Source organism: Psammomys obesus, unplaced genomic scaffold (genome assembly GCF_907164565.1).
Source record: "Psammomys obesus unplaced genomic scaffold, mPsaObe1.curated_primary_1811, whole genome shotgun sequence".
Classification (NCBI taxonomy): Eukaryota; Metazoa; Chordata; class Mammalia; order Rodentia; family Muridae; genus Psammomys; species Psammomys obesus.
The window spans coordinates 99,521-117,737 of record NW_026590120.1 but is presented as its reverse complement, the minus strand read 5'-3'; the positions used below and the strand labels follow the sequence as shown (position 1 = coordinate 117,737).

General features: G+C 51.8%; 1 protein-coding gene across 1 annotated transcript; it reads left to right on the top strand.

Moving 5' to 3' along the window:
• Window positions 1-1,512: 1,512 nt before the first annotated feature.
• Window positions 1,513-16,073, top strand: Bpifb2 (BPI fold containing family B member 2). Its single transcript, XM_055606594.1, has 15 exons — window positions 1,513-1,621; window positions 3,516-3,609; window positions 5,165-5,269; window positions 5,415-5,561; window positions 6,408-6,468; window positions 7,523-7,583; window positions 11,024-11,115; window positions 11,327-11,515; window positions 11,710-11,763; window positions 12,261-12,431; window positions 12,954-13,021; window positions 13,130-13,175; window positions 13,772-13,835; window positions 14,151-14,227; window positions 16,032-16,073. Exons 1-15 carry the CDS (start codon window positions 1,513-1,515, stop codon window positions 16,071-16,073), a joined length of 1,380 nt encoding a protein of 459 aa, XP_055462569.1.
• Window positions 16,074-18,217: the final 2,144 nt, after the last annotated feature.

The following is an 18,217-nucleotide window of genomic DNA, read 5'->3' as shown; positions in this document are numbered from 1 at the left end:
CATATATGTACCAAGAACTCTTCACACATGTGAAGAGAAATGGAGTAACATCATGTCGCCATGCTGCCTACACACCCTCAAACACCCATTTCCCTCTGTTCCCAGTTCCTGTGACCTTGCGTGTGTGTGTGTGTGTGTGTGTGTGTGCGTGCATGTGTGCGTGTGCATGTGCGTGTGTGTATGTGTGTGTGTGTGTGTGTACCGGTGCGCATGCAACCCCATGCTCACATACTTGCTGCCTTTTCTCTCACACACGCTGGGCCACTCTTACTGCAGCAGATGTGACAAGTAACACTGTCTCGCCAGGGTCTTCCACACTGTCCTGCTCCCTTTTTCGTGAGGGCTCAGTGTGTGACCAAGATCAGGGCTCAGTGTTGGGGATCAGGGATCAGATAGCCTCCTGTCCTTCCTCAGAGAGTCATGCTTCTGGAAGAGCTTGGAGACACAAGGCTTTCCCCCTGCGCTTGGACAGCCCTTGCCTCTGGACCTGGCTGGGGTGGTGAGGGGGCACTCCTGAGAAGAAATCTCCTCCAGAGAGCAACAGATCCTTGAGCCGAACGGCCCTGCTCCAGGGTCTCTCGGCATTTGGCAGCCATGCTGGTATACGTGGCAGACTCATCACACGGGGGAATGGAGACACCTGACAAGGTCATGTTTGCAGGGAAAACACCTGCAACCACAAGCAAACTGGCCGCTCCCTGGGTCCTGCTTCGTGGTCTGCAGGCTGCAGCAGGGGGAGCCTCACAAAACAGCCTGTGTGCTTGCCCTCCAGGCAGAGCGACTCAAGGTCCAGCATCCATCATCAGAACCTCTGAGGTAGGAATGAGCTGGGTGGCTACTTCTCCCTCTGGTCCATGGTGCCATCTTGATGGGCTTCAGTTGGTGCACATTCTTGCAGCTGGTGTTGAGATTACCCTCCCCCCAGAGCTGGGTACACACCTTACCGTTAGGCTGGTCTGGTGTCTGGGCCACTCTCAGGTCATTCCTCACTTGGCTAAATTGACACAGAGATGGGAGCTACCCTAGTAGGATCTAGACAGCTGGACACCAGACTAGTCTGGCACAGTGGGCTGGGCACCTGGCCTCAGGTGACTTGACTGTAGGGTACTAAAGGCTTGGATTCTCTCTGCAGGGCAGGCAATTCTCTTCCACATTCTCACCATGACCTCATCATTCTCTTCTGACACTGCTCCGGTCTTTGCCCCTCTTCCACACCCTCCCATGTCTGCTGTGTATTGCTTCAGAAGAGACCACATTTTCTGGGGGCGGGGGAGGGTAGCTTTGGCTATTTTTTAGACCCTCTCATGGTTTCTTACAGAGCAGGTAGCTCCTAACACAGAAATGCAAAATGGATGTGCTGAGGTTCAGAGCAGGGCTTTGAGCACCGCTCAGTGTGGGTACAGGCTGGGATGAGACACAAGTGTCCAAGGGGGGCATGGAGATTCTGGTCACGCTCTCTGATGCTTGTCCCTTCTCTGGCCCGCAGAGCCTGCTGCAGTGGCCAGGGCAGCCATGGCTGGGGCATGCAGTCTGGGCCTGCCCCTGGTGCTGCTGCTGGCTGTGGCGAGGGCCTCCTCGCCTGGCACCGTAGTCCGACTCAACAAGGCAGCACTGGATTACGGTAAGGGACCGGCCAACTTGCCACCCTGTTTGTAGGTGAGAACCAGGTCTGAATGAACACAAACATCTCAGAGGACCTGTATGTTTTCTGCTTTTGTGGTGTTGGGATGGGACCCAGAGCCTGTTATAACTGTGAGTTCTTGTGAGTTTGGACTGTGAGGGAGATGTGAGTTGGGCCCGGGGAGGGTGTTTGCCGGTGGCATGTGTCCACGTGTCTGAATACGTGTGCACATGTGTGCATCTTAAGTGCACACGTGCACATGGGGTGTGGTGCCTGTGCTCACACATGGATCCAGTCTGTTCCTTGTAGCTTTCCTGATAGGTGCCTTCAAGTCCTGGCCTCTCTCATGGGAAAGGCACAGTGAGGAAACTGAGGTCCACAGGAAGGGACAAAGTCACAAAGGCTCACGTTTCCAGCACAGAAATCTTTATTTCCCACTGGCTGCCTCTCGGGAAACTTTTGGGGTTCCACCCGAGTGGGGTCTGGAGATGACCAGATCCCCAAAGATCAGATCCAACTGGATTAGAGTGTGAGGGACTCCAGCAGGCCAGGGAAGGGACTGTAGCGGCCAGAGCACAAAGCTGTGAGCTAGCAGCTTTTCCCGCGGCATGCGCAGCTCTCTAGGACCTTGAATCCGGGCAGATGGACAGACAAGGAAGGCGGTCAGTGATCCGTGCGAGAGTAGCAGTCATGCACAGCATGAACGGATGCCCGAGACAGGGACCTGAGGATGGCCTCTGGGGGTGTCCGCCCTGCCCTCTGCTTGTTCTGTGCAGGGCTCCTTTGTCCCTGGGCCTCCCTGGCTCATCTGCCCGTGTTTGTTCTTGGTGGGTAGAAACCTGGCAGGAGGCCTATGTAGCCCACAGTGGAGCCCTCCCCCACCTTACCCTGAAGTTCCCCAGGTGCAGGTCCTGTGTCAGGGAGCACTGTGGGTGGAGTCCACGGCCCAGGCGTGAGTCTCAGCTCAGCCACAGGTGGCTAGGCTGGGGTGGACATCAGGAGCATGGAGACCACGACCTTTCTGCGCCTTGCTTGGAGAAACTGAGGCTCAGGTGGGATCAAAGACTTTTCACTCTGCTAGTGAGTCTGAGCCAAATTCAAGCCTCTTGGCTTAATTTCACGCTTCCTTCTAGAGCCATCGTCTCTCCCTTTGGTTCCGCTTCTCTTTATTTAGCTGGGGCCTACCAGTACAGGTCAGCAGGTTCAGAGCCGAGCTCCATTATCCAGACCTGCCTTACTCTCAGCCAGGTGTCCTCACCTCCCTGTAAACTGGGCAGAAGAATAGAAGAAAGTGCTCAAAACCGGCCTGGCACACCTGGAGCACTTTGTGGGGACAGATACCGTTAGTGTAAAGCCCACAGCACCAGTATGAGGAGCATGCGCACACACTGACAACACTTACAATGGCCCCAAGAGATGAGCACTGTACTCAGCGCGCATGCAGACGTGGGGAAAGCATGGCACGGAGCAGCCAGGCAGGCAGTGAACAGCGGAGCTGGGGTCTGCACCCAGCACCTGGGGCACGTGTGATCTGGTGAGGCAGCCCCTCCTCTCTCTCCCAGGGCATGCCTCCTCAGGAGCTAGGATTGGTGGCTGGCTCCTTGAGTGTGGTGACTTGAGAAAGCTCTAGGGACAGCTGGAGCCTTGCAAGAGGGCTAAGGATTTTACTGTATTGGAGGAATGGGATGAAGAAAGGGAGGGAGATGGAGGGCATGATGAACAGGGCATGAAGCACAGGCTTGCACGGTGTAGCCATTCTCCTCTTGTGCCACCTGAAGCTTGTTCCATCTGGTATCTGAGTGCCTCTACCCAAAGGGCAGGAAAAGTGATGGGTGGCGTGTTTGCCATGCTTGGCGGATCCAAGAACTTGACCCATCCTGCCCTGGCCCCACAGTGTCGGACATCGGGAAAGCCCCCCTCCAGCGGGCCTTGCAGGTCACTGTCTCTGATTTCCTGGATCCAAGTGGTGAGGTGCCCCAGTCTACCAGGTGAGTGCTCCCACCCTCCAGAGGGAGAGTGCTCGAATTCTTCTGCTGCTAGCTGGAAGGTTTTGTTGGCCAAGGGAGTGAGTGCTTTGGTTTACGAGGAGAGGGATACTGAATGAGGCCTTCAGGAGTACTCCAGCTGCTGGGTAGATACTGTGCCTAATAGGTGCTCCCATCCGCTGGGCGCAGTGCTCTGGACCATCAGATGAACATATATATGGTGAGTAAGCCTCCCCAGGTTAGAGTCTCCCATCATCAGGTGTGAGGTTATAAGAAGACTTGGCAGATGAGGTCACCTGGTAACCCTGAATTAGTCAATAGGTTTCTGCTCTAGGGATTCAGATTGTGGCCCTGGGTAAGGCTTTCCGCCTCTCCCTCCAAATGCTTGACACCAAATTCAGACACAGGGACAATCCTAGTTTTATCCTCAAAGGATGGAGACATCCCAAACTCAAGCACAGTACCTATCCTTATGGGGATACCATTGGGCTACTGCCAAATGGTTTTGGGTATTTAATATATCTACTTATCAATCAATCTACCTACCTGCCTGCCTACCTACTCACCTATCTATCAGCTTTAATTTTCTTTTCTTGTTCCCTTTTTGTTTAAGACAGGGCCTCGCTACCTAGCTGAGGCTAACCTTAAATTCGAAATCTTTCTGTCCCAGCTTCCTGAGACATGGGGATCAGGGGCCTGAAATACTGCGCCCAGCTTATCACCTATAATTCTGAATGTTGGAAACTAATACAAACACTTTAAAACATCAGAACAGTGCATGGGTCAACAAACAGGCAGCTTGGGGCCACCAGTTTGAGACCCCTAAGGTAGGGCTGGAGGGCCAATTTTAGTACATTAACGGCTATGACCTTAAAGCACTCGATAGAAACCCAACTACCCGGAAGTTGCCAGAAGACTCTTGTCTTCAGCAGCAGGAGCACATCCAGGAAGGCTGTGGCTGAGTTCAGAAGGCTTAACGTTGGCCTGTGTGGGGAAACAGTCATGGGCCCACATCATCCCAGGCTAGAATGAAGCCATATTCTGGATATCTGAATCATTCCAACCTCACCCCTACCAACTGCTGGGCAGGAAAAAAAAATGACTTTAACTTCATCAAAAAGGAAGTCCCAGAGTCTCTCGGAGCATTCTGCAGCTTGGAAGAGAGGGTGTTTATTGTTGCTGAGGGCCAACAGTGATAAGGGGAATCTAAGGTCCAGAATCTAAGGCTAGACTTCTCTGGAGATTTTTGAGTTGCACAGAACCCAGTATGTCTTTCCTCAACTTCACGCTTCCTGGGATATAGTCAGAAAATGTTAGAAGCCCACAGATCATCTCACTAAGTACTGCCTGAGGCCAGGCCTTCCGCTTGCCTTTGTAACAGCTGGGTGTCTTGCTTGTCTCCTGTGCTAGAGCACTTCCCATCTCTCTCATCAATGGTCCACTCATCATAAGCCCTTCTTTATCATATCAGCACGTGGGGTTGGCTCAGGGAAGGCCCCCTGGAGTTGACTCTGTGTTTGATGGGAGTTCCCTTGTCCTTCGGGTTCCAACCCTACAGGGTCCAGATTCTGGATGTCCACCTGCCCCATCTCCACTTGAAGTTCATTGCTGGTTTGGGGGTACGCTTATCTGCAGCATCCAATTTCACAGTCAAAGTGTTTCGGTGAGTGAATCTCTTTGTTGGGGGCAGGAGTTTCAGGATCTCTCTGTGACCGAGTGGAGTTTGGGGGGCTTGGAGGGATGACCCCGGATCGGGGATCTGTGCAGTCTTCATATACCAGGGTGGGCTCAGGTCTGTCCTTCTGCAGCGTCCCAGAGCCCATGGAGCTGGTGCTGCCTGTGACCTTGGTGGCTGATGTGCACGTGGCCCGGGACTCCATTGGGACCCCTGTGCTCAGCATCCCTGCCTGCTCTTCAGTCTTCAGCCCAGCCAGGATGCTGAAGGGACGTAACAGGTGGGTTCCTGGGAACACTGGGCCTCAGGGTTTCCTGACATAAAGGCTGTGGCACTGTTACTTGAATTTCTCACTCAAGTCTTCACCCAATGGCCACAAAGGATCAAGGAGACTCCATCATCACACCTGTTCTATGACTTGGCACGGTGAGGTTCACAGAGGACCAGGGGCTTGCCTGATGCCACACAGCCTGTGTCTTGGTCACTTCCCTGTGTCAGCTACCAGCACATGCTAGCCAGTTCCTAGTCGTCTCCTGGATGATATGAGGCCAGTCAGCCTGGCTGTTGGGGCCCTTACAGGCAACACTTCCCTGCAGAGGTGTAAATTGCAGGTTCAGGAGATGGGGTACGACCAGCTAAGCTCTCTGTGGCAGGTGGCTGTTCAAGTCAGCATGTGAGGCTAACAGCAGCTGCCACTTCAGAAGGGAAACTGAGGTCCAGGGCTAAGCAGATACTCTTCAAAGTGTCACAGGGCACTAAAGTGAGAAGTTGTCCTGGCGTGCCAGCTCCATTCCCAACTCCTACCCATCCAAGTAGCCCTAGACCCAGCTGGCTGAGCACACAGACAGAGGGCTTTTGCAAGGTCTCCCCTTGAGCCTGGTCTTAGTTATCACCTTTTGGCTGCTTTCAAACCTTGAGAGGAAGGATCTCCTTCTCTGAGATTCACGCTTCTCCTCTGTGGGAGTGGGGACCACTGTTCTAACACTGTTTAGAACATGGCATGATCTCAGATGGGTGCCTCTGGACTGCTGGCTGAGGACAGAGACCTCTGCCCCAGCTATCTGTGGGGCTCTGCCAAGAGCTGTGCCCAGGGAACTCTGAGACACTTTCTGTGCCACTTCCTCAGCACCTCCCAGGAGCTGCTGGACCTGGTGCAGGAGCACATGAAAGCTGACCTGAGCAACAAGGTAAGACGGCTTAGCTTGGAAGGCCTGAGACATGAGCGCTGGGGCCTTCAAGCCCTGGGGAGGGGGCATTGTATCTTGATGTGCATGTGTGTGCACGTTCTTCAATGCATGTAAATGTGTATGTCTGTTGTCTGCATGCTTGTACATGTGTGTACATGTATGTGATGGATATATGTATATAATTTCAGGTGCTCTTTCACCCAAACTTTATCTCAGCCAGTAATATATATATATATAAAATTGAAGGCCCTTCGTGGGGTGCTTCCAGTTTCTTCATGAGAACAAGAGAGAATTCATGTCAGTCCCAAGGAGGAGGGGGGATACCCAGGCGTAGGTGAAGTTTAGGGAGCTGGGTAGACAGTGGAAAATCTCTTCAGGGCAGTCCCGACTCCCCATTAGAAGATGGGAGAAATGTTTTGAGAGCAACAAAGTAAGAATGAACAAAGTAAGATAAGTAAGAAGCCTGGCCCTGAGCTAGGTGTGGCTGGGTGCGTCCTGATGCTCCCTTCTCCTCAGGCAGTGGGCAGGCAGCCATGGGTGAGAATTCTAATGTGAGACCTCTCTCACTCCAGAGAATCCAGAATCCAGAACGGGGAACTGCAGAGTTAGTCTGTTGTGATGGTTGAGACTGTGGGTCTGCTCATTGCGTGCGGCTAACTTAGTGAGAGGTGATACCCATGAGCCCTGAGTCCCCCTGCCAGGGAGTAGGCTCTTCTTCCCTAGCCTGCCTCAGCCCATCCATAAGGGCAGCAGCAGAAGTCATATCTACCTAGTGTGTGTCATTTCCACCCCAGAGGTGATGGCAATGCTTGTGGGCTATGAGCACCCTGGTCTTGCAGTCCCCTCCTTGCCCATGTGCCTGAGCCCTTCTCCAGCCTTTGGCAGCTTCTCCTGCCTCCTCGCCACCAAAAGAAGGGTGGAAGCCAGTCATTCCAAGGAGGAAAAGGCAGGCCTGGGAGGCTTCTGGTGGGCTGTGGCAGGGACCTGCAGCTTGGCGGTTCCTTACCCACAGCTAAGAACAGCCCTCACCACAGCATACTCTCTTTTGACACAGTTGTGCTTGCATGTCTCTGGCCTGGTCCAGGACCTCAATGTCCACTTGGGCACCTTAATAGGTAAGACCTGGAGCCCAGGGGGTGGGAGGCCTGGGTCTTTGTGCCCTAAGAACCTTCAAAGACTCCCCTCTCCTCCGCTGAGACCTGGAGATGGTGTGGTCTTCATTGCTGGTTTCTGGTTCTAAATAGTGCTCTCTCTTCAGTTAACCTGAGAAAAAGGAGGCCCATGGTAAGGCCGCTGACTCAGGACTTCCCAAAGCACATGGCTATTCGCAAACTCTGGCAACCTCCAGATTCCAGAACCAACGCTTTGATTCTAGAATCTACCAGTTTTAGCTCGAATTGCCAAAAATCAAAATAAAACCAAATGATTAAACAATGAGTGTCACTATTGAAGAAACTAGGCCTCGTTGACTGTCAGGATCTAGAGCCATTCTGCACTATCAGAGTCGCAGCATTTTAGGGGACAGATCCTCAGAGTTGGGGCTCCTTCCAGAATCATTGCAGTGAGGCTGGTGTGGCGAGGGGTGTGTATGCCACTGGAGGTGCTGGGCCTAAGGCTTGCCTTGGTTGTCATGAGGTGGCTTGTGGGTATGAAGATGTCCGCCTTTCACCTGGATGCTTTGAGGCTGGGTCTATGACCCTATCAAAAAGAACACATATGTGTCCATCCCCCTGGGGACTGTATGATCTGACTTCTGGACCTTGACAGTGATGGAGGGAAGAAGGAAGGGGGGAGGAGGAGGATAAGAGGAGAGAGGAGGAGGAGGAGGAGGAGGAGGAGGAGGAGGAGAAGGAGGAGAAGCAGTAGTTATTGCTGCTGCTGCTGCTGCTGCTGGGTGAGCTGAGCTGTGTGAGCAGCTGGGGCTGGTCTCTCACTGGAGCACTTTTTGAAACTGGATGGAAATGCCTTAGCGTACAAGTTGCTGAGTGCTCATCCATAAACTCCACTGTCACGGGTCACATCCTACTCTTCCTCATTGTCCTCATCCTGACCTGTACTATGGTTTGAGGACATTGGAAGTTATCTGGGTGGCTTCCTAGACATGCCATGGTAGGACCTGAAGGCTAGAGAGCAGGCCTGTCCCATTTTCTTAGTAGTTGAGGTCTAGTAGCAGAAGGCATTACCATGCTGACCCAGGGACATCTTATTTGCTTCAAGTCCTGCACAACCTCTCCCTTCACAGAACCCGCTCAGCCCGAGGCTTGCCAAGGGCTTTATCGCTTTCCTCATCAGCCATTTTGAAGCTTCTCCTGCTTGGAGCCCACCAGCTTTGCCCTGACCCTGGTGTCCTTTCCATAGCACTGTGATTGGCTTTATCAGTATCTGAGATACCACAATGATGCTCAGTTGATACAAGCAGGGAGAGTGTGAGGGTTGAGGGAAGGGTCAGAGGACCCAGAGGCTTGGGTTAGCCCAGGGACACAGGGCAGGGCCTAACTTTGCACACAGTGGGTTCTTTAGTAGATAGGCGCTGCTGTCATTAACCCCATGTTATAACAGGAAAGCTGAGGTTTAGAACTGTGTCCTCTTTAGGGACGGGCCCATTCTGCTTTTCCTCCTCACACGTCCATCCACTACTCTGGCCAGTTTGGAATGATTTTTGTCCTTTTGATTTCACCTCTCCACCCAACCTCCATATTACCTTAAATGGAGGCAGCAAGAAGCTGAGGCAACTGGCCTGGAATTAGAGGGCACAGGATGGGATTTTAGTCACGTTGCTCCCATGCTGTATGACCTTAGGGAAGTCAGTCATCTCTTTGATCCACCGCATTCCATCCAGAAAGTAGGATGAAAATTCCCAGATCTGGAGTGTGTTGTGTTATGAAGCAGCACGGGTTAAGGGCCTGGGGTCTGACAGGCTTGCTAAGCTAGTGTGTGTTCTTCCTCTTCTTCAGGAGGCTTACCTTCAGCAAGGAGTCTTTGTCTGTGTTTATGCCAAAGGCCAGCTCTTGGCTTTTTCTTTGGTGAATTAGAAACATCTAATAAAGGGACTCTTAAGAGGTCAGCCCTGGAGGATGGTCATGTGAGGCACGCACACCCAGAGTGTGCAGTGGAGAACCTGTGATTTCTTTATTTTATTGAAAAGATTTATGTTGTATAGGATTGCATGTATTTATAGAACATAAAGTGATGCCATAATTTATAGATGAAATGTGGAATAGTTAAATCAAGCTCAAGAGCATAGCCATCACCTCAAACATTTAGAGTCCATTAAAAAGCGCAGCTCAGCTGGGTGTGGTGGCGCACACCTTTGATCCCAGCACTCAGGAGGCAGAGGCAGGTGGATCTCTGTGTGTTCAAGGCCAGCCTGGTCTACAGAGCTAGTTCCAGGACACCCAGAGCTACACAAAGAAGCCCTGTCTAGAAAAAACAAAAAAACAACAAAAATTACAGCTCAAAGGGGTGTGTCAACAAGGCACATATCTCCAGAAGGCTGTGTAACAAAAATGTCTTTTACTGTGGTGTAAGAAAATACTGTAAAATAAGTACACCTGGGATCCTGGGCTGTATTTTCCATCTCTTTTCTATTTCCTAAATATTCACTATGACCTTAATGTTTCATTCATTTTTAATTTAATTCATGTAGCAATTTGGCCTTTGTGGTGTCTAGTTTTCTGAGCGTTGACAAATGCAGAGAGAGGGGACTCAAGAGACAGGGCAGTCTACCAGTCTTCAAATCCCTTGCTGCTCCTTCTTCCTGCCTCCAAACTGTGAGACCCACTGACAGACAAGGAAGGGACCCACACCTTGTTGCTTTCACAGTAAGAAAATCTTTAAAATATTAAGGAAGATGAAATTAAATCCAGATGAGATGATAGAAAAGCAGAAAGCTGAAGGGCTATATATATAAATATGTATGTATTTACCAATATGTCTTTATGTTTTAATTCATAATTATTTTAATATAAAATATTAAATATAGTTATATGTCTAAATATGACAAAACTATACAAAGCACATAATCTATACCCATAATTTATATTTTATACCGGGCATATAAATATATATGAATAGATATGCAAAATATACATGTATATCCATACCCAGAACACTGAAAACCTTGGCCATTGGGGCCAGAGGGGTGGCGCAGCGATTTGGAGAGCTGGCTTCTCTTCTAGAGGACCTGGGTTCGAGTCCCACCACCCACATGGCACACACATGTACAACTGTTACTCCACCCTTTTCTGGCCTCCGAAGGCACAAGGCACACATGTGGCACACAGACATACAAGCAGGCAAAACTTGGGCCTGTATTGAGCCTTCTCCTTCTGTAATTTGGGCTCAGTCATCTTTCAATGACCGGGAATATTAGCAAACATACCTGTCAGCATTGTGTCTGAACCAATCAACAGACAGATTCTGGTATACACCTTCCTGGAGGCCTCGCTGGGCATGTGACTTTGTGACTCTGATTCTGGCCGAGAAAGGTCACCAGTAACTTCGTTTGCTGGCTTAGTGATGGGCTGGTGCTCAGTGTTTTTCTGTTTTCATGAAGGACTGAGTCCTGTGGGGCCCGAGTCTCAGATCCGCTACTCCATGGCCAGCGAGCCCACCATCACCACTAACTACATATCCCTGGATGTCAGAGTAAGTACCGCCTGGTCAGCCTGGTACTGGCATCCTTGGTGTCCTGGAAGGGGCCTGTGAGGGTAGCAAGTGAAGGGAAGAAGGAGGCTGGTTCTCCAGGTGGGAATGCAGCCCAAGTCTTCACTGTTAGGCTGGTGCTTGGGAGAGCCTTGGCTCTGTTACAGGCTCTCCATTCCTGGTGTCCTGCATGTGTGCCTCTGCTTCCATCTAGGCTATGCTCTTCCTGCTTGGCAAACCCATCCTCCTGCCTCTGCACGGTGCTTATCCCTTTGTGTTGCCATGGCCGTCGGGTAACGAAGGAGCCATGGCAACCGTGGGGCTCTCCCAGCACCTGTTCGACTGTGTCCTCCTGTTGCTGCAGAAAGCCGGCTCTCTCAACCTGGACATCACGGGGCAGCTGGTGAGGGCTGGGTCTGCTGCCCAGGGCCTGTGGCAGAGAGCCCTTTCGGCCTATTCTGGGGACATCCTGTAGATTTGGAATTGTGGGCAGTGGGCAGTGGACAGCTAGAATGGGAGCTACAGGATGACTACTTGAAATGGTGGCCTTGACTGTGAAACTGTCTTAAACCCTGCCATGATGGGGGCTGATTTCAGAATTCAAAGAACAACCCTCTGAACACGTCCACGCTGGGCCAGCTGATCCCTGAGGTGGGTGACACTTCTGCTCATTGCAGGCTGGAGGCTCAGGGTCTGGGTGGGGCTTCCATGGATTCCATCTACCCAAAGCGGGATGGAGGGCGTGTGTCACCACCTACCCTTTAACCCTCTCTCCTGAGCTTAGGGGCTGCCCATCCTAGTCAGCTAGACACTCTTCTCTCTGCCTCTGCCTGCAGTGAGTCTACTGGGCTCTCTCTCTCTTTTCTGTTCTCTCCCTGCCTGTAAGATCTAGCTCAGAGTCAGCGGCACACACCTGTAATCCCAGCACCTGGGAGGCAGGAAGATCACCAGCTCAAACCTGGGTGTATCGCAAAGTCAAAACAAAACACCAGCTCAGGAATCCCCTCTGAGGAGCTCAAGTCTGTCCCAGAGGCCTGGGCCAGTCCCACCTCTGACCTCAGTCGTGTATAGTGATGGCATATCAACATCCAGCACAGAAGACTGACAAGCAGGAGCCTGAACAACCCTCTCCCTGTCTCATGCCCCAGGTGGCCCACCAATTCCCTGAGCCCAGGCCCGTGGTACTCAAGGTGCAGCTGGGCGCCACACCCATGGCCACGCTCCACACCAACAACTCCACTCTGAAGCTGCAGCCCTTTGTGGAGGTCTTTGCTGCTTCCCCCAACTCAGCCTTGCATTTCCTCTTCTCCCTGGATGCGGTGAGTGACAGGCCAGGTGGGGCTGGTTGTGTTAGGGTGACACTCCCCGAGACCTTACATGCTTCTGTGCTCTCCTCACTTGCTTTGTCTTATCCACCTATCTCCTGAGCTTGCCAGGACATTCTGCCTCAGGACCTTGGCACATCGTGGAACCCTCTGCCGAGGGCCCTCTTCCTTTGCTTTTGGCATGGCTGCTGCGCCTTCATTTTCAGTTCTTAGCTTAAGTGTCGAAGCCTTGCTCAGAGCAGCCTTCCTGGGCCACCCTGTGAAAGAAGGTCTCCGTCACTCTCTGCTTTATGGCAGCCTCTGCTTTCTGGAAACCTCCCTTCTCTGACTCGTTGCTTCTGGAAGGTTCCCAGGGAAGGGACCCCACCTGTCTTCTTTGTACTGTTGTTGCTTGTAAAATGCAGGTAACAACCTGACTCTTAGAGAGCTCCGCAAATACTCATGGTCTATCCTGGCGGGGGGAGGGGTGGAAGGCTCTGCAAAGCTCCTTCTGACTTGCTCTCTTCACATGCCCAGATAGTGAACCTGAGCCTTCAGCTCTCCGTGTCTAAGGCGAAGCTTCGGGGGACCACATCTGTATTGGGGTAAGTGGGCCTTCTGACCTAGCGGCCTCAGCATGTTCTCAGACTTAGTGATTAGAGAGCCTCAGGGGAAGCTGGCCCACCCTGAGCCTGTGCCTGCTTTTCTTTCAGGGAGGTCCAGCTCTCTGTGGCCACCTCCAACGTGGGCTCCATTGATGTGAGTGGCTCACTGGGCTGCCTTAAGCCTTGGGAAGGGATGTGCAAGTATGAGAATGATACATACCTCCGTGCTGCTGTAACTGGGTCTCCCGGGGATATCTGGGGACAGGGAACCTACCCTGCTCTTTGCCTGTCTCTCTGCTTGTGGGCAGGTGATTGATTCATCACCACAGGCCTCAGCCAGAGCTCATTGGTCAGTGGGACTGCTAGCACTGGCTAGTCCTTCATCGGGTCACATGGTCAGGCTCCTGCCACCATGCATACGCTCTTTTGTCCCCCTGCATCCATGGGATGTGACTTAGTATACGTAAACCCTCCACCCAGCTGCCAGCACGCCAGCCTAACTTCCGTCTCTCGTCAGGCAGTCTGTTGGGCAGCCTTCGCATTGGTAACTCTGGTATGAGGGCTAGAGCTCTCCCTGGCTGTCTGACCCCCCCCCCCCCCGAGGCCGAGCTAGCTGGGGATTCGATTGGGACCCAGCTGAGCTGGGAGATCTATCCTTCCTCTTTTTCCTGTGCCCCTGTTGTCTGTCCATCTGTGTGTTGAACTACCTTCTCTTGGTCTTTTCTTCCCGACTCCTGGCCATGGCTGCAGATGGATCAAGCGTACACACTCATAAGCACTGTGTTTCAGAAGCCCCTGCTGGAGCACCTCAATGGTGAGTCCTGCCCTCCACAGCATGGCCCCTCTGGTACTTTCTTGAGCCCACAGCCTCTGTGCCTGTCCATGTCCCCAAGCCCTTCCAGGCTCAAAGGTTAAGGTGGTGGTGTAAGAGCTGCACCTGCCCATTTGTGTAGCCAATATATGGTCTTCACGAAGCTCCTATCCTGTCTCTGTTTCCCCTCCACACTATTAGGATGATCCTGCCTCCCACTCTCGGTCCCACAGTGGTGTTCCCGAGCTGCCAGCACAGGGCTGGCTGCAGGTGGGACTTCCCCTTCGGACTAACTTGGACACTTCTCTTTCACTGCAGCTCTGCTGGGCATGGGGATTGCCCTCCCCAGCGTGCTCAATCTCCATTATGTCCGCTCTGAGGTCTCAGTCCTCGAGGTGAGAGCCTTTGAGTGGCCAGGGAGCTTCCTTACAGGGGTGGAAGGGTCACCCCTCTCGGAGCTCACCCTGTGTGTTCCAAGATCACGCAGTAGACCGTAACTGTAGTGAGGCGGATGAGTTAGGACCTGAGAGACCCTGGTGGGAGGGGCTCTCCCTTCCTCATCACACCCCATGCCAGAGACTTCAGGTCTTCAACTGCTCCATGATCCTGTGTCCTGAGATGGGCATGGCCCCTTGGTGACTAAGGTGAATGGTAGAGAGGTTCCTTACAGCCTGTCAGGCAGCTCTGTGCCTGAATGGGTGAACTTGGCAACTTCCTGAACCTTCTGTGATTATTGTCCCTGGATCTGAAATCGTAGGCTCTGGATGAAATTCATCCCGACACAGCCAGGATGACACTCTGTGATCTCTTTCTATCCAACCAAAGTACTCGGGTCAAATTCCCTCAACAGGCTGAGCACAGGACAGGAAATGGGACCAAGGAGGGGCCTGTCAGTGTCTGTCCAGGGAGGATGCCCACCTTGGATCTTTAAGAATGGTGGCCTCAATGTTCCAATGGTCCACTCTCATGAAGAAGAACAATCTAGGGGCCGGGGAGATGGCTCAGTAGATAAGTCCTTGGTGTGCAAGTAGGAAGACTCTGGTTTAGAGTCCTAGAATCCTAGTCTCCTCACTGATGGGGTGTGGTGGCTCACCTGAAAACCCAGTGCCCAGAAGACAGAGTTCTCAACCCAGGAGACCTCTAGGGTGAGCTGGATAGACTCAGATGTGAGCCATTGAGGAAGAGACCAGATGTCAGCTTCTGGACTCCACACATGTGACTGTGACTGTATGCAGTGTATGTACACCACACGCACATAGACATGCAAAAAAAAAAAAAGGTGGGGGAGGGGGATAAAGGACAGTCAAAACGCAGAGGTTTCAGGACTGTCGGTGGGAATTTCCGCAAAGCACATTCCATGACTGAGCTCAGGATGGGGGAATTTTCTGCAGAGGCTGGAATCAGCATCGTCCAGAGCTGTCACTTGGTACATGGGGCTGTTGAAATGGGATTCTGAAAGTGAAGACTTGAACTTTAATTTTTTAAAAACTTATCTGGCTCTGGTGCTACATGCCTGCAGTTCTAGAACTTGGGAGATCTGAAATTCAACGTCACCCTGGGCTACATAAAGAGTTTGAGGCTAGTCTGAGGCCTCTTTTCCCCCTCTCCTAATTAAAAAGGAATTAATTGTGTGAGCCCCATGAGGCTAATGGTTGACAGACTGGACCACCAACCCTTGACTCTAAGCTACCTACAAACATGGACTGTGTCTCATTTGTCCTTTGCCGACTCCTGGGCATCTACCGCAGGGTTTGCCGTGTGGCAGAGGAGTAGCTAAGTGAGTGAACACATGGTTGAGTGGATAGATGGATGATGCATGGATGGTGAGTGGCCCTTAGGAGTGTCATCTCAGCAGCGCAGTGTGAATGGCAGGGGAGGCACAGTGAATGCCCAGCTCTGTTAGGAAGAAGGAACCCAGTGACCCTGCACTTCTGGTCAGGAAACAGCAACGACCTGGGACAAGCCTAGAGCATAGAGCATGTGCCAGTCTGATGCTGGCCTGACTCTTGTGGGCTCTTACTGCATTCCTCCATAGCCTTATGATGTGAGCGCTGCTACTTAAGTGACAGAGTAGGAGACTGAGGGCCAGTGAAGAGGTGGTTTCCCCTGATGAGAACACTACCCACAAACAGGTAGAGGGGGTAGTCAGAGGTCCCCCTTAAGCCTCTGAGTTAGCTTATGCTTTTCTTGGTCTCCCAGGGCTACGTTGTGATATCCAGTGGACTTGCCTACCAGCGCTGAGCCAGGACCTCGGAGAACCAGTTACTCAAGAGCTTTCTTTCCCCAAGCCTGGGGACACTGAGGCAGAGCCGTGAAGAGTCATCATCAGCAAGCCAGACTGCCTGTCTGGGCTGCTTAATCTTTGCTGGACACCTGGGTCCCTCTCTTGCTTCCTCCCTTCTTCTTATGCCCCTCCTGGGGAGGAGGCCACTGGCTGCAAGCTGTGCAGACCCGCCCCCCTCCGGCCCCAGCATTAAATGTCTTCTCTTGAGCTGTAACTCCCACCTGGCTCTGTGTACTGAGGCCAGCTCTCTGTGTGCAGCCTGTGCGTGGGTCCTGGCTATCTTCAGAGTCACCCAAGCTACCCCAGAGAGCAGGAAGATGGGAGCCTATCTCTGCTGACCGCTGCCTGTCAACTCTCACCTCCTTGTCCAGGAAGCTCCTATTCTGAAAGAGGACCCCAGAGAGTGACAAGGATGAGCTTGTCTTACGAAGGTTATGAGCAGTACATGACTGTTCAGGCACTGTGCCCTCTGTCTGGTGGCATTCCCTGCCTTGTTATTAGAGGCACAGGTGACTCCTGTGGGGCAGGCAGGCAGGTGGGTAGGTGGACGAGTGAGAAGGCAGGCTCTGGGTTCCTTCTGATGAATGCAGACACTAATGTCTATCAGGGAGGGGACATCCAGAGCCCTAGGACTGGATATCCCCAGACCATGATCTCCCTAGCATCTGAAGAACATTTCCAGCTCCCCCTCCATTTACCAGCATTCTCTATGCCTCTTTCCAAAATTTCAGGTGACAAGTTCATGATCTTTTTAAGGTACCCCTTTCCATCATTGACTTTCTTGTCTCAAGCAAGCTTTTTGTTCTAGGAAGCAAGACCTGCTTCTGGGCTCTGCTCTCAGGCACATGTCTAACTCTTGTTCACAGGAGAGCTTCTGAGACCCAGGGGTAACGCACTGCAGTATAGTGTGGGCAGAGCAAGGGGCTCAAGTTCCTGAGAGCCAAGGGCTCGTGATCTTCTCCCTGGATAGGCTAATCTCTAAGTCACCATTCCCTCCTGGATGAATACAGGGCTCATGTTGTGTGTGTTTTCTCAGGGCAGGTAGAAGGTGCTTGTATTTTCAGCATCAGCCAGCACAGCGTTGGGACAGGATGGTGTCACCCCACCCCGCCACCTCTTGCAAGGTTATCTGCAGGCTCAAGAGTGGCAGGGAGTGACCAGACTCAGCTCCCTGGTGATGAGAGGAAGTCTGGGCAGTGTGAAAGAGTGAAAAGCTGGGGCTACAGAATCCTTCCTTCTGATTTTACTTAGGGCAGCATGCCTTTTAATTGGGGGGGGTTGCTCAGTTAATTAATTTATCAATTCTATGCTTACTGAGTAGGCTACACCCTAAGCTAGGTGGTTGAGCATTTAAAGAGACAAGAATCCAAGAAACAACCTGTGTTAGTGGCTTTTCTCTTCCGTTTGAGGAAAGATGTAGCAAAAGCAACTGTGGGAAGAGGGTTTGATTCTGCTTCACGTTTCAAGGGGCTTTGCCCATCTTGGCAGGGATGACATAGTGATGAAAGCAGTTCCTGTTGTGCTAGAAGCTTGGAGCTGTCATTTTACTTTTCAGCATGGTGGATGATAGGAAACAGAGAGCAGGAATGGAGGGCAGGCATTACCTTCAAGGCATGCTCCTAGTGGCCCAGGCTTTATGACCCAAAGGTTCCATACCCTTTCTAACAGCACCAGGTAGGGACAAGTGTTCAAACTCATGAGCCTTTGGGATTTGAGAGTAGGGAACATTTAGAAAGTTCACATTTAGGTCATAACATAGCCCAAGCCCATAAGGAAGTTGATGACATAGAGAAAGCTCGTGACCTCAGTGTGTAGGATCCATCCAACTGCTCATCAGTTCCATTCCTTTCATTTCTTCATCATTTTGTCTATACACCAACCCACATATATTTTTGTCATTTTAAGACAGGGTGTTACGATAATATTTAGTCAAGGTTGGCACTGAATTTATGAGCTTCCCTCCTCCCTTTCTTTCCCTTCCCAAGTGTTGGCATTATAGGTGTGTGCAACCTTGCCCATCCCAAGCTACCTTTTAATACAACTATCCATCCATCTATCCATACTTGCATTCATTTATCCATTCATCCAGCCATCCATTCTC